Here is a 21,160-nt window from a genome sequence, read left to right on the forward strand (position 1 = left end):
TCAGTCCAAGCTCCTGTCCACTTTAAAGGTGAGGAAGTGGAAAGGTTGAGAGCTTCGACTGCCTAAGAACAGTGTGGGAAGTGGGACTCAAACATGACTTGCCTGCTTGAAAAAGCTTACCCCCAGAACCAGCATGTTGTTAGTATGAGTCCCTCTACCTGCCTTCGAGGCCTTCCGGGTTAGGTCCTGTTCCCAGGTTTGTGAGGCTCACAGGCAGCAGAGTGCCCATGACCTTTCTTGTTGTACAGAATGGCTCCAGGGGTCATTGTTTCATATTGTAAATGTTTAGCTTCCCATGGAGTGGTGCCCATAATAACAGTGTGTCAAAAACCATCTCTTTGTGGCTCTCATTGAAGCCATGAGGATTAGGGGTCCCTGTGACCCTTGGGTGCTGCAGCTTCCACACCTGGAGATGTTAACAAGAAAGGAAAAGAGGGGGGAAAAGGGAGAGTGAGAAGTGTCATTCCCGCCCCATCCCCAAGTTTGTTTTTAAGCCAGTAGAGGGAGCCAACATCGCAGCTAACTGAAGCCAGCCACCAGGACGGGAACTCAGATCAGCTGTGAAAGCTTTGATTGTGGCAGGCAGGACTTGAGCTTCGCCACTGCCTACTCCCAGAGAAGCCAGATGAAAAGCATCTTCTCCACCATCTCTGTTGTCATCAGCAAGCCTGAGACCCAGAGAGGACAACAGTTACCCAGGGCCATGCTGCAAGTCTGCAGCAACCAGTCTCAAACTCAGGTGTCCAGTAGATACCACTGGCTTTGTGACATGCATGTTTCCTGACTCCTGAATTCAGGAGCTGAGAAACTGCAATACTGTCTGCTCTGAACCAAGCTTCTCTCCATAGTTGGTCCTTGGTTTCTGTGGATTCTGTCTCCTTGGATTCAACCGAGCATGGATGAAGAATATTTGAAAGAAAAATGTGTCTGTGCCAAACATGCACAGGCTTTTTATTGTTATTTCCTAGTCGATACAGCAAGCCTTTACATAGCACTCACAGTTATTAGGTTTTAAAATCACTATGCTAAGTAATGAGGAATGTGAACATTTTATACTAATATGGCTTCTTCCATAAGAGTGTGGTGTGTTTTTTTCTGGGGAAACATGGGGAAATGCCTATTCCTCCCAGATACGATGTTAACTGTTACTTCTAGGGGTCTGGACTGGGTTTATTTTCTCTGCCAGTTAAAGAATTAAAAGGCAGAAAAAAAAATCTTGAACACAACAGGAAGCAGCAGAAGAAATCTGAGAATCAGCTGGTGAAGAAAGTTTATTAAAAGTGAGGAAATGCGTGTATGTGTGTGCGTGCTCATGCACATGCACACATGCACACACACACACACACACACACATACACACACACACACACGCCAGCAGACCAATTTGATAAGTTCAAGGCATGGTTAAACAAAGTTGTGGGCCTATCAGCATCCCTTTGTTTAAACTGACCAACCCTAAATTAAGGAAAGAAGAATAGTCCATCCCCATTCCAGCTAACCAAAGACCCTTAAAGCCCCCAGCCCCTCAGGCGAGGCAAGTCTTTAGCAGCCAAATTCCCCCTCTGTTTTACAAAGAATCTTTCTTCTGTGTGCGTTGCTGTGTAAGTGTGTGTGTGTGTGTGTGTGTGTGTGTGTGTGTTGGGGGATTACTGGTTAGAAAAGACACCCTCTAGATCTTTGTCTCAAGCTGCTAGGTCCTTTTCTCAGGGCAGCATGGTAAGGAAGAAGCTGGAAGTTTGCTATCATTATTTATCTGTGGCCCCTCTCCTGTATGTCTAACTCCTAGTTCCCCACAATGACAGACCAAGAAGAATGATTAAAATAGCCAGCTTGGTGAACCCATGAGTTTACTGGGGCCACTGACAGGAGCAAGGATGAGGGATTGTGTGCAAGAGCATGGGCAACTCAAAGGCAACTTCGTCACTTAAAAGCCCATCTCAGCATGGGTGACATGCTGCATGTCATGCATGGGTCACATCAGCTGCATCCCTGGAGCTCCCTGCCCAAACTGTCATCTCCATGGAAGAGTCTTTCTTCCCTGGGAATTGTTCCGGCTTGTACAGCCTTGGAAGGGGCCTTGTGTGATCAGTAACTTTCTGAGGTTCCTTTAGCATCTTTCTCTAAGATGGAACAAGTGAACTACACTTCCCAGCATACCACTTTCCTTCAGAGGTATTGGTGGGAATCAAATGACAAACACAGCTAGATCAGGTTCTCTAAGGCTTTGAAAGGGTGCACCAAAAGTGAAAGCTACTCTTATTTTTGGACTTTACAATTTGCTTATTAATCAGAAGAAACACAATAATTCAATGTTTTTATATGTATTTTTCTGTGTGTTTTATATGTATTGTGTTTAAAGATTTGTTACATGGGCTTTCTTGTAAAAACAGAAGTTCTTTAAGTCCGAGGATAATTTAATTAGTTTAAAGACAAACAACAAGGTGGGCGAACTGTGAATCTCAGCTGCTTCCTGAGGGAGGAGAAGAGAGGGGGGTGCAAGGGGAACCTTGGTTAAACCAGAATCAAGGTTGGTCACATGGTGGATCATCAGCCACATGGTAGGGAGAGGGCTTTAGAAAAGGATACCACAGTACCAGGAAAAGCACACTTAGGTTTTAGCATCTGAAAGAAAAAGACAAGAAAAGTGAAAGGAATAATTACATCTTTGCAGGTCCAGGAGTTCCTTAACAAGAAGCATAATGTTTCTTTTTAAAATCATGACCCAGCATCCTACCACTAAACAGGAAACCCAGAGATGAGTGCCTCTTGGGTTGATTCAGGCCACACAAGGAACTCATTAAGGATTTCATCCCCTTGGGTTTCTGCCCCTCATTCCTAGAGTGTCCCTAGGTTTGTTTCCTCTTGGGCACAGGAGGGCTGCTACAGTTCCAGGAATCACAATGTCCCATAATCACATTCAAAAGCAGACAGAAAAAAAGGGAGGGAGGGGAGAGGGGTTAAACTGTGTAAGATTTGAAGGAAAGATGGAGTCACCCCCTACCACTTTCCTCTTAAATCTCATTGTATGAGACTATAGACTTCATTCACTTCTAAACTGCAGGCAAGGGGAGGGGGAGCTTATCTTGGGCTAGTCAGGAAACATCCCCTGAGGGATGCTATGCTGTGCCAAAAGAAAGGCAAGGTTCTCTTAGCAGGAAAGTCTGGTGAGGGGTGGGAGGTAGGAGGTGGAGTGTGGGGAGGGGGAGAGGGAGAGGAGGGGGGAGCAAGTAGATCTGCTTTGATTAAACCCTATACTTTCTGTCCCAGGGCTCCTTTCTTGGGTTTTCTTCTGTTTATTCACAAAGGGAGAATTTTTAAGTGCTACAATTTAAGACCCTTCAAGAGCTCTAAGGGTTAATTGTCAGGTAGGTCCCTTCTTCAGGGCCTAGAGGCCCTTTGGGCTGGCTTCCATGTCCACTTCTGGTCTCCGGCTACAATCAGGTTTTGGGTTAAGAGGCTACTCAGGCCCTGCCTCCTTGCAGCAGGCCCCACCACACCCCCATCACAGCTGTTGTAAAAGGAAACAACAGCCATCCTATCAGGTCTAACTTTAACTCTAATCCTCACTTCCTGGAAAGCTTCTCAGGTAACCAGACCCCAGGAGAGGAAAAACCCAGTGCTGTGACCTTGCAGCCAAAAGGTCTTTCTCCCACACTCAGAGAAACCCTAGTACATGAGGTGATATGAGCCACTCAGTTAATACATGCATGGGCCCTTCCCCACATTCTGAACTGAACTTTTCCCATCATACTGCCTGAATGTTACTGGGACCAATTACTCTCCTAGTAAATCTTTTACTCAAATGGATAAAAACAGACAAAAGACAAACAGACTCCACGTTCCTCTCTTGAACTCAAGACCTTACCGTATCCTCTTCCTCCATCTTCAGAATGCTCCACTCCAGACTCTGCTCTCCTCCTTCCCTTCTCCCCGAGTTGGACATCCTCCCCTTTTATAGGGGTATGTGTGGTTCTATTCATGTTCTACTCCAATAACTCAGGTACTTTCCTCATCTCAACCTTCTTAAGTTTATCACAGCATCAAAGCCCTGCTTGCCATTCACAGGTCCCAGGGATTAGCACACAGATATCACTGGGGCCATCATTTATCTTCCCATGTTGCTTAAACATCCTCAGATCCAGTCCTTCAGGATTCATTTAGTAGGTGAGGACAGGCATATGTACTTGTAAAATATGCATTCAAAGGTTGCTGGGGTCGCACAATGATGTTAGTCATCCTGTAGCAATGTATTGTCTAGAGTTTAGCACTGTCAGTATCCTGGTGTTTAGATGCTTCAGGCTTGGCCAGGCAGCTTTGTATCAATGCACTGATAATCTCATTGAATGCTTCTCCTGCTCCCCTGCCACAAGATTAGGACATTGACGTGGATTGGGAGTGTGGAAACAGGCATAGAGATTGTTCTGTCTGCTCAAGGCCACACAACTAGCAGGATATAAATCTAGAACCCCAACCTTCTTATTCTGAAATTCTGTGTACCCAAGTAAACTTTAGTAGCCACAGAACAGGTCAGGGAAGAAAAGTAATTGGGGGGGGGTCTCTTTCCACAATGTACAAGCCCATTCCCAGCCCCCTGCACTCTTCACTGGCAGAACCACCAAAGACCCTTCTATCCTATTTCTGACACCTGTTTTACAATCACAACCCATCACTGCCCGATTAGGAAGGTCACAAACACAGTGTGGATGAAAGAGCAGCCTCTTGGGGTTTGAGCTCAACTCCTTGCCCACACACTTACTCTCGGAATAGGCTGCCTCCCCCACATACCGTAGGATGTGTACTTTCAAAAGTTGAGAAGCCAACTGAATCTATTGCTCCTTGTACTTGTTCCAGGCTACCATGGCAACAAGTGTTCATCTGAGCAGCTGCTCCAGGCAAGTTCTGCTTTAGTACTGTGGCAAACACTTCAGAAGGGAGTTTGTTCTAGAGACGTTCAGAAGCCCAGGAGATCTTGATGCCAACACACATGGGCCAGCTTGCAGGTGAGGGTCTACCAAGAGCTTAAGGGACGTAGGGCCTGAGTAACTCATGTGAACATTTCCAGTGTTTTTTTTTCTTCTAGTTTGTGGGTCCTGAGTCATTAGAGGGTGGATGGGTTTCCCTTAGCAGCTCCAACAACATAAACTTAGTAGTTATAACTCTGGAGGCAAACTCAGAAGTGCAAAATGGGGCAGTAGAGCCGATTCTGGAGGTTCCGCCATGGTTCCTCATCTGCTCCTCTGTTAGAGGCTACCTGAGCTCCCTGGCTTGTAACCCTGCAGCACTCAGATTCTGGCTACCAGAGTCATATCTTCTCAGAGCCCAGGTCTCCTGTGTCTTCTTTATTTGGACCCTTGTGATTGACAACTTGCCTCATCTAACCATATGAAGACCATCCATCACATCTATGAATTCCATGTCTCCATGGAAGCCACCAAAACTGATACATACTGATTTGCTTCTAGATCAAGATGTGGACATGAGGTGCCAGAGCCAACTTATTTTTGCATTTGCTGTGCCGGCTGCTATTGAAATCAGCATTCATTTTGCTATTAAAATCAGTATTCATTTTAATATCATTTAAAGGCACAGCACATGAAAGTTTTATTTCTGATTCAAATATGCAGCCGCCTAAAGATATAAGGTACCACACAGAAAAGTTTGAATCCAAGATCGATTCTTGCTTTATCATTAATTTCTTATACCCTTATAAAGTTGGGTCCTAAGAATGGCTTTGTTGAATTGAGCTTCTAACTCCGGGCACTCTGGACACACAAGACCTTCCACACAGTATAAACACAGACCTTCTCAGGTCAGGATGTTTTACCCCGCACAACTCTAACAAAATGATTTGAGAAGAAAGGCCGTGGTAGTCTGAAGTATTTGAAGCACCTATGAGCACTTGGCCCATCGCGTAGCACCGTTTCTGTACATTGTGAAAACCTCATAATGTGAGGCCTTGTTGAGAAGAACAGTCCTGCAAGGAGCACACCTCCGAAGGCTACCCTTGGTCCTGGGTCCCTTCACTGTCCTCAGTGACGCTAGATCTTCCTCCGACACATGCCTCTTCTACCATGGCATCCTGCCCAAGCACCAACTCTAACTTTGGACCTTGAGCCAAAATAAATCTGTCCTTCCATGCCCCCTCCCGCCCACCCCCCATTGCCATAGCTATGCAAAGTCCAACACAGTCTGTTGGAAGAGTTTTCAACTTAAAGCTTGAGACCTCCTGTGTACTACAAAATAGATAGGCTTTGACTCCAGGTTAGGTTTTGGAAATCTCAACAGCATAACTGATAGCCACAAGTTTAAATACATTATTTCCTGGCTTGGAACAAGTACCTAGTGTACTCTTGTGTTGGTTAGTTTGTCAGCTTGACACATGTAGAAAAGAGGGAACCTAGGGAGTGTCTCTATCAGATTGACCTGTAGGCTAGTCTATAGGAGCATTTTGTTGATTGGCATCTGATGGGGGAGGGCCCAGACCACTACAGGCTGTGCCACCCCTGGGCAGGTGGTCCTGGGTACTTAAAGCAGACTAAGCAAACTACAAGGAGCAATCCAGTAAGCCGTGCTCCTCTAAGACCTCTGCTTCAGCCCTTATTCAGGTTTCCCTCAATGATGGATTGTGATTAGGAAATATAATCCAAATACCTTCCCACCCCCAGCAAAATTTTGTATTTCTATTTAAACCTCTCCCCAATTAGAGATTAGAAATGTTTTTGGAGGAGGGAACGTGTTTTCTAGTCTAAGGATACAGATGGACTTTTGTTAGATATGTGAAAGATGGCCGAGCTCTAGAATTAGGTCAAGATTGGTCATGTGGATAACTTTTTCCAAGCATCCTAGGGAAAACCAGGGTGCCTCCAGGAAGCGAGCCTTATGAGGAGCTGAGCACAGTGGAGATGGTCACTAGGCTCAGGCTGAGTGTGGAGCCTGGACACCAGCAGCATTGAAATTGCACTTACGATGGACCTCACAGCATCCTTTCCTTCTCCCCTGGAGACAGATCTTTAAAAGGGAGTTACAGAGATACAACTCGATCATTTTGAAGTCCCAGGAGTCTTATTTGAGGAGTTGTTTAAGTTAGGAAATACTTTACTATGAACAATCTTTCATTAAAGGAATATTTTTGGTCAAATGATTAAAAATGGTATATTTTGATTGTTTCCCCCAAAGATACACATGTTAAAATTTTCACATTGAGAGATGCTGTGGACATTTAAGTTATTAGGCCATGGAGGATGGCCTCCTCAAGGGGCTGTGACGTATGAATGTCTTCTTCCTGGCTCCAAATGTGATCACTTGCTGGCACATATTCCCACCATCCCCTACACAATGGGACTCTCCAGACTAGGACTTGAGAATCAACAGGAAGGTGGAAGCAATTCCCAATAATCCCCAAAGCCTATTTACTTAAGTACCCCACATTTGGTATTTCACTTTTGTGCTAAAGGTAGACAGACACAAGTGGTTTTCTACTCTTCCTATCCCAACCCTGTGTCTGAGTGAGGGGCTCAAACACAGAGGACTCATAAGTGTATTCTTTCAGGTGGCTGCAGCCAAGCCCTATTGAGCATAAATGGCATGTGTCAGGTATACCACTAAGGGAGTCACAAAATCTCAGATAGGAAACAAGATATAAATTTAACTTTTCCTGTTCAAGTTGATAAATGCCTGCCTGGGGGGTTGTGAACAGGCCCCAGATCTAAAAATGATTGAGTATAATAATTCTTAAATATTTTTCTAGTCTTAAAACAGAAGGCAACAGACTGGAAAGATGGAGAGATGGCTCAGCCAGAAAGTGCTTGTCTGGCAAGCATGAGAACCTGAGTTTGAGCTCCATGTGGTTTTTGGTTTGTTTTTAAAGGTCAGTCATAGCGGAACACACCATATTACTGGTGCTAGGGAATCATAGACAGGCAGATTCCCGTGGCTCTTTGATCAGCTAGTTTAGCCTACTCGGCAAGTTTCAGGTCCATGAAACCACTTCTTTCTCCCAACAAAAGAAAAAAAAAAAAACAACCAATGAGTGGTACTTGAGTACTGGCCTTACCCGAGTGCACGTACGTGTACACACATGAACATGTAAGACAATAGTTTTACTGCAGTCTCTTTATGTACAAGTCCAATCAGTGATTGAGCCTTATAGTTCTTTTCTTATACAGGTAACAGATGAATCCTATAACAACCGCTAAGCCCACTAGTGCAGCCACAGCACCCAATGTTTTAGAAGCAATATCCTTGGCAATAATATCCTTGGTAATCCCATAGCTGTTGGGGTCCATGACACCTACAAAGAAAGCAGGTATTCAAGTCATAAGGTCAGTCTGAGCCCTTCTATAAAACTGAAGGCTCCATCACTTGTTTTTGGAAGTTTGCAGTAGAATGCAGCCTCGCCCTCTTCACACTATTGCCACCTCCATCCTTCCCTGCTCCACCCCACCCCCACTTCTATTATAACCATTTGCTCTTTCCATCTCAAGCCAGATGGGCCAATACCTAGAAAAAGCCTCAGAGTCTCAGCTTTAACTAACACAATGTACTGAGGGTTAGCAGTTCCCTGAGTGTGTAATGTCACAAGGCAGTTGGCTAGAGATTTAAGATAGCCTCATTTTACATTCGAGGCCTGGAGTTGAGGCCTTCTGGGTGAAGCTATGGTACGATTATAGGAGCATAATGTCCTGTGGGTTTCAGTTTGGCAGAAGTTAAAGGGATATTCATGCTTGTCAACCTACCAGCATGCAACCTGTAAACAAAGTATACCGAATTTCTTGATATGGTAGGCAACAATCCTCTGAAAAGATCTAGTGTGGCATTAAGAATCCATTATGACATCCAGCATCAGAGTAGAATTGGGAGAAGGAACACCATGGGCCATTAACAAGACCATGGCTAAGAGCCCCATGCAGCTGCATGATTACAGCAAGACTATAAAGTAAGTCTATCAGTAGGTAATGGGCAAGGTCCCGCTGGTGTCAAGATTTTCAGGAGAGCCCACAAAGGTTCAGGGTTCCCTGGGAAGGGAACTTACTTTACTTTTTGTTTAGTTTTATCATTAAGCATATTGAATTTCTGGCAGAAAAAAAAACACTAAAATCTTGCGTCCAGAAGTATCCCAGACTTTAAAACTATACCTTTGGATGAAGAATCATCTGATAACAAGAGAATAGGTCCTGGAAGGCTAACCGTCATTGTGTCGTCTTTGCTGGCCTCTGTGGTAGGAGACAGATAATCAATGTTGTGTTTGACACAGGCTTTCATGGAGTTCCTAGCAGATGCTCCATGGAGTAGCCTGGGACATGGATTCCATCTGTCTGTCGTGGATAGGCTCTCAAAGGATCGGTTCATCAGGCTAATTGAGAACCTGTGCATCTCAGGATGCCCCATTAGTAAAAGATGACTGGGTGAAGATGTTTCTTGGGATTGGGTAGAGAACAAGGTATTACCATCCTAAAATGTACTCAATTCTAGAAAATAGAGGCTTGCTTTGGGCAACAAGAACAAGGACTGAATTTTTACCTCGTTTGCTCCTCAGTGGTGCGGGGCAAGTCACAGAGCACAGAGGGGAGTCGAGAGAGACTTGGTTACAGATCAAGGCACTGCAGTGGAAGTAGATCTGGAAGAGGAGGAAGAACATCAGGAGGAACCCGTGCACTCACCGTCAACCTGCCCCAGGGTGACTTCTTGATCACATACCAGGCTGTTGAGCCTCCGTGCCTCTGACACAAAGGCAAAAGTCTTCACATCAAACCTCTGGTAGTGACCAGAATGGGCCACAGAGGAGCCAGCTGAATGGAAAGTAGTGCGGTAGTTGTCCAGCTCATATGCACAGCTAGGAGACAGGTACCAGGATGGAGGCATCAGTCACAGGAACCCGCACACGCCCATTTGCACACAATGAGCCACATGTGACACCTCTATGTTACAGCTATGTCTACATCCCACCAGTGCTTCTGTTTTACTCACATTCTTCTGACTGGACCTAGTCAATAACCACAAAGTTCTAAGTTATGTATAACACCTGTATTCTTCTACAGAATGCAAATGCACATTTGTTTACCAAGTAAACAGATTCACCAACAGATTCAAGTTGTAACCACACACCTATTTTGTGTGTGTGTGTGTGTGTGTGTGTGTGTGTATGTGTGTATGCACATGTTATTTAAGATACCAGCTTACTTATTACCCTACCATTAGTTCCTATGTCCTAGGTAGTAACTGTTTGCAACAGTAGTAGAATCCTTGCCATTCTGTTTTACATGCTAGCAGGTAATGATGGCATTAAGGATGAAAAGAACAAAAGGCACAAAGACTTACATAGAGGGATAAAGGAATCGGGGCTGGCCTCATGGAAAAGGGATGCTCGGGCAAATCTTCAAAGGTAAAGGGATAGGTTGTATGATCAAATGGGTCTGTATGTGCTTGAGGCAAGAGTCTAGCTGCAGGTTTGGAGTCTTGTGACATATTCCCACAGAGCCAAGAAAGCTAACATATAGTTCTTTGCAGGTAAAAAGCCCCAGAGGAGACACTTCAGGCAGAGCAGAGAGGACAAACACTATAGCCAAAAGCACTGTAACATTTGTTTAGAGTCAAGTAGGACTTCTAATCTGAATTCTACCACTTACTGTTGAAGTAACTCATGTAAAGCTTGGATTCCCTCAAAGTGGCAGCTAATGTTCCTCAGGTGATGGGGTGGGATACATGACAGCCTGGCATATGGTAGGTGTTCAGTAAACAGACACTAGAATTCTCCTTCTCATGATAAAGATGTAATAGAGCCAGACTGTTTGGAGAGAAGCCCATTCCACAAGAGTTCAGGATGATAGAAAAGCAGCATGAGCCACCCAATTAAACCAAGCGCTGATGACTACAAACAAGGATTAATTCAGGGAATTCATGATCAAAGTCTCCTTTAAGTACCAGGAGAAATATTTTCAATCACTAGTAAGTTCTGATGTTGTCTCTGAGCAACCCTGTGGTGTAGGGAGTTCATACCCATCCATGACAATCTGCCACTGGGGGACAGAGGCCGGGTCCTCAGAAGAAGTTGCCCAGCAGTCATCTAAGGCCAGCTTGATGTTGGGATCGTTCCTGTTCAAGACAGTCACTTCCATGTAGATTGGCTGGCGGAGGTACCTCACTACAGGGTACTCATCCTTCCTATAAGGTCGCTGGTAGGATTTGTCTGCAATTAACAGAAGCCTCTTCAGGACTAAGGTGCAGGCTGGCTGCAATCGCCATCAGGCTGACAGTGCTAGATAATGCATCTCAGGGGAGAATCCCCGAGAAGGGTTTCATCCATTAGCTCAAATTGCAATGCCTCACCTGGGTAGGTTTGTAGGACCAACTGCAGGGGACCTGGCTTTACAGAGGCCACTGGAGAAGAATGGCTTTTGATATAGGCATTTAGTAGCATACTGTCTCTGATGTAATGGCATCTCACTGTCATCCTGGAAAATTGTAGGTAAGTAGATATGAAGCATCATGTTAACAAAAGTCCCTATAGTTTAAGCTGAAGTTTAAAACAACAACAACAACAGCAGCAACAAATAGAAACTGTATCACACCTGAACTCACTGTTTCTGAATACAATGTTGGATGGTGGGTTTTCCCAGAGACCATGTATTTCATTCTCATAGATGACTTTATCACCTTCAAACTTTAATATCAGAATATTAGAGAAAGTTAGTCAGTCAACCAAATACTTACTTTAAAAGTCTTAACTTCTTACCATGGGTTGCTACTCACTTTCTGTTGTGTTCCACATCCATTCAGAGGTATGTGAAATCTTGCAAGCCCCAGAGACTGAACCTTGAAAATAGGCTGGCAGGAGGAGTTTCCCACTAGGAGGGTCTCTAGGTTCAGTGCAGGCTTTGTTTGGTGGCTGTAGACCTCAAAGTCCATAAACCCATCCTGTGCACACAGTTCATCTGTAAGTGGACAGAAGCAAAGATTTAGAGGAAATTAAACTCACCCTGTGACATCTGTCAGCCTTGAAGTGTTAGAATGAATTCAGAAACTAAATTTGAGTTGTCTTATGTCTTTGGGCAAACACTGATGAACCAGCTTGAGTTGCAAGAGGAATGTAAGTTACTACGATCAGTGTCACTGTCATACAGATCAGCAGACATGGAAAGAAGGGTCACAGAGGTAATGAAGCCATTGATGACAACCCTGATAAAGGATTCAGTCTGGGATGGCTCCATTGTGTCCCTTTCTCAAGTCTTGGATTTCAGTTTTTCTTCTAAGACTAAGGAAGCCCAACTGTTAAGCTATTAAGCATTTAAAATATCCAACAGAACTCTAAAACTGAGGGTTCTGAGCACTTTGGTAAGGCATACTCAGACTGGACTCACTAATCCCAAGGCAATTTGAGGAGAAACTGAGAAGGCAGCTTTTGATGATTGGCCTGACCTGCTAGATGTGAGGAAATAAAGTGAAGCAAGGCTCAGCTAGAGAAACTGCCCACTCAGGAATCCTTGTCAGAGTTTATAGGTGTCTCAGGAACTCTAGAGAGTTTAACTAGAGGCTTGAAGCCTTTGTGCATGGGTTGGGCATTCTGATATCTAACCCAATATAACAAGATCTCCTTAATTCAGCAGTTATACAATGATCTCCCTTCATGAATGTTTGAGAATGGTAGGTAGCACACTTGAGCTCCTATCCTAGAACTTAAACTGCTCTTTCTGATAGGACTCAAACTGCTCTTTCTGATAGGACTCATCTTAAGTCCGAGTCATAAGCATGAAGCAGAGTCTTGCTGTCCATTATATTTTCTCACATGTGTTAAAAAGAGCAAATTATTCCCAGGTAATTTTGATTACAAAACATGCTTACCTATAGAGACTGGTGACTCACAGTGGCACTCAGGATCAATCACTGTGGATACCATGTCCCCTTGGAAGTAAAAGGTCAGCTTGAGTGAAGAGAGGTAGAACTGGTAGAATGGACATTTTTCAGACTGCTGGAACAAGAGAATGTCAGGTAGCCACCTCGGGTAGTAGGAGTCCATGGAAACTTGCAGAGCTCGCTTCAAGCTCACCTCGTTTCCTTCTGAGCCAAAACAAAAGAGCTGCCACTTCCTCAGATCAGAATCTTCTCTAGGCAGAAGTTTATTGCTTTGAAATACCCAGTTGCTTCATGCTCTTTGTACTGTTAGTCACTAAAGCTTTAATTAACAAACCAAACTGTAAAGAACAGTGGAACCCAACCGGGCAGTGGTGGCACCCACCTTTGATCCCAGCACTTGGGAGACAGAGGCAGGTAGATTTCAGAGTTCGAGACCAGCCTGGTCTACAGAGCGAGTTCCAGGACAGCCAGGGCTATACAGAGAAACCCTGTCTCAAAAAAAACAAAACAAAACAAAACAAAAATAGTGGAACCCCTTGCCAAATCTTGAGAAGGGACTCAAAAGAACTCCACAGAGGTTACAAAATACTATTGCTATGCACACCCTCACATTCTATACCTGCCTCTATCAAGACTAGCCTCAGGACAATAGGGTACCCTTTTGTTTGCACCAAGTTAAACTGATTACATATATGTGTGTGTGTGTGTGTGTGTGTGTGTGTGTGTGTGTATACACACATATATGTACATAACAGCATATAGAAGGTTCATCATTAGATGTCTCATGGGTAGCTTGTACTTATCAAATGAACTGAGAAAAATCTAGGATGGTATCCACATGCAGAAGTTAAAGCGATGGTATTGGAGAGAACTTTCCTTGAAAACTCATGTAAAGTGATCAAGGTTATTTAAATCCATCACTCTAGCAAGTAGGCTTTATGGGAAAGTAATGAGTTGTATCATATCACCCACAACAGTATTTCAGAAGGCTCTTGTGGCATTCAGGGTATGATAACAAACATACTTTTGTTTCCAGGAGAGATTTTCGGAAATGCAGTCTCAAGCCATTTGTGGCTTCTTTGTCAATCCCATTGGCATGCCATTGGTCCTCAGGGATGCTCCTTTGTCCAAAGTCCACAGATTTTAGCTTCCCAGGAAATTCTGGTATAGTGAGAGTCATATGTGTAGCATTACAAGCCACAGAAAGATCTATAGGAAATGGTTGACAGAATACCCACCATCAGCTTTGGTCAAACTCCAAGAACAATGTTTCCCACTGCTGAAGCTTAGCTCTCAGGCCTCACCTGGTACACAGATAGCTTTTGAAGAGAAGGTGATCTTCTGCCCAGGAATTGAGAACAAGAGCTTCAGCTGCACAGTATAGAGATAGCTGCTCTCTTGCTGGCGGGTCAGGATTTTGAAGGCATTAGATTGAATCTCTAGTAAGAATCATATGCTCAAGCATTGGGTGTCACTTTAGCACAAAATGAAGTATAGGTATTTTGTCCAATCACTTTCAAAGTACTAATCTTGTCTTCTACAATGCCTGGAAAACTAGTGATGTCTATGGTTATGACCCATAATGACCATTTCTAGGGAGACCACAGCAAGAACTGGCCATATTCCATGACTATCTTGTACTGTTGGTCAGAATACTTACAGAGCTCAGGAATCCTATTATGCTAAAGATGAAACAAACTGTCTTTTATTAAAGTAATCAATGTATGAGCACTTGCCAGCACCTGTCCCAAGTATGGCCATGTATGGCTTAAGAGTGAGATATATCCTAAGAGATACACTATTAAACAATTGACTTTTTACTATAGACCATAGCACCATAAAACCTAGCTTTGCCATTAATCACCTAACATGTGATTGTGTGTTTGAAGCTTTTATACTGTGGGCAGTGCAGGTTCATCTAGCACCACTACCAACATGGGAAAGGCATTGCCCTGTAATGTCACTACAGCTATTAGAACCAGGGAATGAGATGTTCAGCATCACTGGCCTAAACCTTACATAGAGTGTGATTTTAATAACATCAATTTAATGTCTCACGGATGGTCTGGAAGACAAAATAAAAAATGTCACCCAAACAGAACATCTTAATTCTCAAGACTCACAAGAATACTCTTGCTCTATATTATAATTGGAATGTAAGCCTGTAAAAAGAAGGAATTGTGTATTTCAAGGTCCACTGCTCTTCTTCACTGTCACATTCCTATCATCCAGTTGGTATTAGAACTTCCGTGTTGTTTGTAACAGATTTTTTTTTGAATCCAAAGATTTATTAGTTATATAAAAAGGGCTGAATAACAAGGTTGCTAGGAACTAGACTACTGATATGAAATAATGAATCAATCAAGCAGGAATAGAAGGGATTCTCATCATTTGCAATGTTAGAGAGTTATTATTTAAAAATTAATTCTCTTTGAAGGAAAAAGAGTGACATGAAACTGAAAACAGCAGTAATATGTATTCAAAATAGCATCAAGGCTAGGTTTGTTGTTGTTGAAATTTTAGCTGTGAGAAAATTCAAATTCAACCTTTTTAATTATTTGAAAATAGATTCTATAATATTATTGACAATTGTGATATTACCTTGCAAAAGGAGAACCAGAGTTTATTTTTCTTAGCTACCTGTGATTTTGTTTATATAGAGTAACTCTTCACATTCTTTCTTCCTGTCTTTCCAGATTCTGGTAACCACATTCTATTTTCTTTCTTATCACCATCATGTAACAGATTCTTACTATGTAGTCTAGGCTGTCCTCAAACTCACAGGCCTCCTGCCTTAGCTTCCCAAGTGCTAGAACTACAAGTGTATGCCAATCTGCCCAGGTAAATATACTTTAAGTTGGCAATATAGCTCATTTATTTGAGAACATGTTTGAGATCATGCTTAGTCTTAAGAATATTGGCCATTTCCTTGATGGTGGTATAAAGGGGCTTCAAACCTACCACATAGTGAGCTACTCCAGTAGCATTGGCTGGCACATGGAGGGTTATTTTCTGGCTGTCAATCAGAAGATTAAATCCTTGTACTATGGCATCCTTCAAGGGAAGAGTGTGGGCTCTTGTACCATTGCCAATCTTAATAATCCATCCCATCTCGGATACGTTCTTCAAAATTCAAAAGACAGGGAGATAATTGCAAGTAGTTCTCTGACCTACACTTGTATGCCTACAACACTCATTCACCCATGCATGTGTGCATGCACAAACCAAACAAAAAGTGAGCATTGTTTAAAATAGTGGAGCTTCCTTAACAATGGGAAACTAGTGTTTTAAAGAATTAAAGTGATCATAACCTTTACCTTGAATTTAAGTCTTAATATGGTTCATAAATGAATTACATTCTTAGGATTGGAGAGGTGACTCAGTGAATACTTTCTCTTACATAGGAGCAAGTTCAGTTCTCAGGGCCTACCTTACACCAGTCATTAGCTTCATTTAACTCCAGTTACAGGTATCTGATACCTCTGTAGGTACCACCTCACAAATGGCATACACTCAACACACACACACACACACACACACACACACACAGATAAAGAGACAGACACACCCACAGACACACCCACACCCACAGACACACCCACACCCACAGACACACCCACAGACAAGTTATATTCTTACCTGATTTTCATCAGCAAGCCTAGAGAAAAGTTGTGGGAAAGAAAACTGGAAAGAAAATAAAAAGATTTAAGAGAAAGTCTCTGAAGTTCTGGCACTTGTTATTTTGCAGGAAACACCCAGATTAGTTGGCATAAATTAATGCTGTAGTTCCAAGAAGTCTGGCTGCTGACACACAGTAGGGAGAGTGCAAGTACAGATGTATCTTCCCATCCTGCCCTTGGGTTTTACACCTTTAGGTTTACGGTATCAAAAAGCATTGGAAAAGCTAGATGAGTTTGGGGACAGGATATGGGATGTGTTATGAGTCAATCCTGTGATTATCCATGTGACGCAGATATTTGAGCCTTTTCTATTGCTAGGCACAGTGTGCTCAACATGGTGTGTACTCAGTTTTTAGAACCACCCTGTCAGGCGAATGCTGTTCTTCCATTTTAGCCTTAGAAACAAAGCCTCAGTATGGAAAATTCATCACGGCCACACAGCAAAACAGTAAAAACAAAATTGAAATTCATTTAGTTGCTAAGCCCAGCTATGTCTACAACAGCATTCTATTAATCCTGCTATAGCCATATGAGAGAAAATCATTCCGCATCACTTACAGATATTAGATCCTCCATGCAGACAACAATTTCTGAAGTCTCATGGGCCTCTGCTTGAATAGCTGGACAGAAAAAATGATGCATGTCGTCTTTACCTCTTACATCAGTGCTGGTGTCCCCCACTCTGATGTTCATCTGGTATCCACCAATCTGTGTACAAACAGTAGCAATGAGGCAGTCGATTCCTCAATGGGAAAGGCAGTTCTAGAAGACCATTCCATCTGACCATTAGAGTGGCAACACATTTGAGTCCTGAAGGCACTTCATTCCCTTGCCAGGAGACCATAGCTAGCTCTTTTGAGATATCCTTGTAAGACTCACAGGCTGAGAGGAGAGTTCAAACATTAGGGGTAGAGTCTGGATTCCTGTTACATTTCTATTATGGTCTATTAAGCTGGGAATCAGGGTCCTATTCCCAGACATCTACACAGGTATTCAAATACACCAACTCAGCAACTAAATCGATGCCCTAGAGCCGAGAGGAACCATCTTTGTTACCCCTGACCTCAGAGAACTTAGTCTAAGGCAAGACCTAACAATGGTCTGCTAAGTATTATATAGTAACTATCCTAGAATTTATGTCATCTTAACTTTAAAAACCACTCTTAATCCAAAGATCATTACATAAAGGCTATGAGAATAGATTTGGCCATTCACAGGTTGCTGTTAGGAGATGCTGAACCCAGAGGACAGCAACTCAAGCTTTGTGAAGTTAGGAAGGCCTATATTCATAGGAGAACAACATCAGGTTGGGGGGGGGATATGTACTGGGGAGTTCTGGGAGAAGTTGGAAGAAGTGAGTGAGGGGTGGGTATGATAAACACGTTGTATATAAGTATGAAACGGTCAAAGAATGAAGAACAGATAAGTTTAAGTTGGTACAGATTTTCACAAAAGGTATTGGCTTTTTTAGGCCATCACAGAGGATCCTAGTGGCCCAGATGACTGCTCAGAAAGCAGAGTCTGAATATACACAAAACTTACACTATAGGCTCCAGCATCAGGGTCAGGTGATGTCGTAGCCTGTTCAAACAGTGACTCTTCAGGACTCACCTCACACCCACATCAACTGAAATCCTTGATGGAAGCTTGAAAACTGTCATGTGGCAGTTTTTTTTTTTTTTTTAACACCTAATTACCCCGATTGGGCAATCCTGTTGCTTGGTAATAGAGAAAACTTTATTGCTTAGCAACTGTTTTCTTTTTAACACCTGTTCTTAAGCTAGGTTCTCTATCCGCTAGCACCAAAAATAGCCTTCCATCTGACACAGGGGTTAGATTAAAATAGCTCTATGATCAAGCATTTGCTTTGTGTCTAAGTCACATGTCCTGCCTTCATGTCTATAGTATTATTAATCCTTCTACCCTGCAGGGATGACGGCATCTTTCCCGTTTTCCTATAAGCAAAGTAGCAAGTGTATGTAGCTTACTTAAGTCAAACCCAAGACTAATAGCTCAAGCACTAGGCTTTGTCAACAGTGATATGTGAGACCTCATGTTCCCTGGGCCATTATAGGCTATTTGGTAATACCCTTGACTTATAGCCACACTGATGCCAGGAGTAGTGTCCATCCTATCTCCAGAATGTTTCTAGGCATGATCAAAAGTATCCTCTGGGTATATTAGTAATACAACAGAATAAGCCAATCTGGTTGAGGACTACCGTTCTGCTTCAAAGTCTAAGTCCTCACCATAGTGATTATGTTTCTACTCTCTAAGTCACTCCCCACCCAAAACACTTGCTTACCACTTTTAAAGTACAGGTCTTGTAAGGGAACTTCAGGATGAACTTTTCCATGTCCAGAGCATAAGTACAGTTCAAAATTTCATTTCCAAAGGTATCTACAGAAGATAGAGATAGCCAAGAAATGCATTCAAGTGGCAGAGCCAACTGAAAGTTCCCAGCCAGGACTTCTCATCCATATCTAAGGCACGTCTTATCACTTTTGACCCAACCTAGTGACATGATCAAACTTTGGGTGTTGTGACTTACACCCAGAAGTTTCCCACTGGATCCCAAATAAGTCATATTACCCAGAAAGGAAGATTTTCCTCTCTGGTTGGCATTGGGCAAGTCAGGGACCCTATGGCACTAGGGAAGGTGGATGCCAGTCACTCCAAGGGCTGGACTCTGTGTATCCAAATAGAGGTGTCCCTGCTTTCTGCAAACTAGAATTAAGATTACATAGTACATGTTACATACCCACCACGGCAGGATTCCATTTTTCCATGTCAAATCTGCTTGAAAATTCAACTCTCACTCCGTCTTTATCACAAATGAGAGTGCCTGGAGAACAGAGAAAGATTTGGGAAGCCTTTTGAGTGACAGGAGACACTTGCTACAGGTAACTGTGGAAACCCCATCTTCTGCTGCCAGCTAAGGATGGGGAGGACACTCAGGGAGCCCACAGAGTAAGACTTACAAATGCAACCTAAGGTACCAGAGCTTTAAGGGTGTTCCCATTCAACACCCAGGGATCCAAGGAGTACTCCAGCTTCCAGTTAACAAGTCAGGCTCAGGAACCTTGACTGCCTGGGGTGGAGCAGCCGGTTGTGGGATGGTAAGTCTCGGGGACAGAAGCTTGTTCTTTCAATTTAGAGCTTTAAGAAGAAAATCCTGGGTCAGTCCCAGGGAAGTTTTTTCTTTTAATTCAAGACTAAATCCTGCCCATGACCTGCCTTTCTGCAGCCCATGGCTCAGGGGAGAGAGTCTCTTTGGCACTTTGTTTCACAAGTGTTCTGGCTGGGTCTGATGCAGATGCCTTCAGCTTAAGGCATAGATGAAGACTGTCGCTCCCACATGTGAGGGCTCAGAGCACGACTTGTTTTAGGTTCTGGAAAACATGAGGCAGTGAGGGCTTGGGAAGCAGCACAGATGTTCTTTTGAATTCTTATGTTCAGCTAACATAGCAAGCCTATGGATGACTAGGAGAACCCTTTTAATGGCTAGTGTAAGAAGGGAGTGAAGCTAGGCCTGGAGTCACACACCTGAAAAAACAGCTCTAAGGAGGTTGAGGCAGGTGAATTGAGACATTGGGTTGAGGCCCGACTGGGCTGTACAACAAGTCCCTGTTGGAAGGGATGATGGAGAGTGGTAGAGGGGAGCCGGGAGGGAGAACAGAGTGGAGAACTACTCCATCTGCAGACTTTTCTCTTTGGTCAAAGGGTTCTCTTACCCAAGAGACATACCTGGGAAGGCAGAATTTGCTGACTGAGGAAGGCTTAATGAGTTCATTGAAGTCACAACGGTGAATAAGAGAGAAAGCAACCTGTAGATGCTGGACAGGAGAGAAAGAAAACGTTCAGAAAAAGTGAACGTAAGCAAATAAAGCCATTGCATCCCCTGCCCCCATTCCCAGAGTGCCTCACCTCCTGCCGCATGGAGGGTTGACAGACTCCTTCCTCTGCCACCTCGCCATGTTGGAAGCTACCGCCAGAGCACCCCGTGAGGCTGTGCAGGCAGCTGTGTGCTGTTATAGCCGCAGTTAGCATGTGACTCCACCCTTTCACTATTGGGGGCACCTGGATCTCCTAGCCCAGCTGAGAGGGAGGGGTTTGGGGAAAAGTGCCATCTGCCCTCCCTTCTACCTCCCTCCAGGTTCTGCCAGCAGCTTTTGAGGGGCAGAGGTAAAACCAGAGTGCTCCAAAACAGGCTCCAGGTGAGTAGATTAGTAGGCCACCCTATGATTTGGGGAGAAAATTTAGATCTTTTAAGCAAGAGATCTACAATTCCAATGTAGTGAAGGATGTTGGGGTTCGTTAAAGAAGGACATTTGTTTGTACCACTAACGATTTGCTGTGGGTGCTACCTAGGAGAGAAGGGTTAAAGAAAAAGAATAAATTTAAGCAAATAAGGCCATAACATCCCTACCCTTGCTTCCAAAATGCTTTGTTTCCTGACTGTTGTGGAAGTTAGAGGTCATTTCCATGATGCTCAAGAAGGACTTAAAAAAATTGAATTACAAAAATGATATGTGGGCACTCTCTGATAAGTGGTTATTAGCCCAGAAGTTTGGAATGAATACATGAAGAACAACCCACAAACCATAAGAAACTCAAGAAGAAGGAAGACC

At 43.5% G+C, this 21,160-nt stretch overlaps 1 protein-coding gene across 1 annotated transcript; it reads right to left on the bottom strand.

Moving 5' to 3' along the window:
* Positions 1-8,101: 8,101 nt before the first annotated feature.
* Zp2 (zona pellucida glycoprotein 2) lies at positions 8,102-20,557 on the bottom strand. Its single transcript, XM_031384600.1, has 18 exons — positions 20,457-20,557; positions 20,277-20,365; positions 19,291-19,374; positions 18,835-18,929; positions 17,088-17,237; positions 16,489-16,533; positions 15,811-15,972; positions 14,154-14,250; positions 13,874-14,058; positions 12,838-12,964; positions 11,749-11,930; positions 11,568-11,659; positions 11,326-11,450; positions 10,996-11,185; positions 9,697-9,832; positions 9,520-9,616; positions 9,135-9,212; positions 8,102-8,290 (listed from the first exon to the last, which is right to left on the bottom strand). The coding sequence occupies exons 1-18, from the start codon at positions 20,504-20,506 to the stop codon at positions 8,130-8,132; spliced, it is 2,145 nt and encodes a 714-aa protein (XP_031240460.1). The 5' UTR covers positions 20,507-20,557; the 3' UTR covers positions 8,102-8,129.
* Between the last annotated feature and the right edge of the window lie 603 nt (positions 20,558-21,160).

This window comes from Mastomys coucha, unplaced genomic scaffold (genome assembly GCF_008632895.1).
Source record: "Mastomys coucha isolate ucsf_1 unplaced genomic scaffold, UCSF_Mcou_1 pScaffold21, whole genome shotgun sequence".
Classification (NCBI taxonomy): Eukaryota; Metazoa; Chordata; class Mammalia; order Rodentia; family Muridae; genus Mastomys; species Mastomys coucha.

Excerpts from the sequence above, each read along its gene's own strand:
- Zp2 (XM_031384600.1), bottom strand. The coding sequence starts at position 20,506 with ATGGCGAGGTGGCAGAGGAAGGAGTCTGTCAACCCTCCATGCGGCAGG. Across the intron at positions 12,965-13,873 it reads AATCTCTCCTGGAAACAAAA|CAGTCTGAAAAATGTCCATT; the intron begins GTATGTTTGTTA and ends CTCTTGTTCCAG. Across the intron at positions 11,931-12,837 it reads TGAGTCACCAGTCTCTATAG|ATGAACTGTGTGCACAGGAT; the intron begins GTAAGCATGTTT and ends GTCCACTTACAG.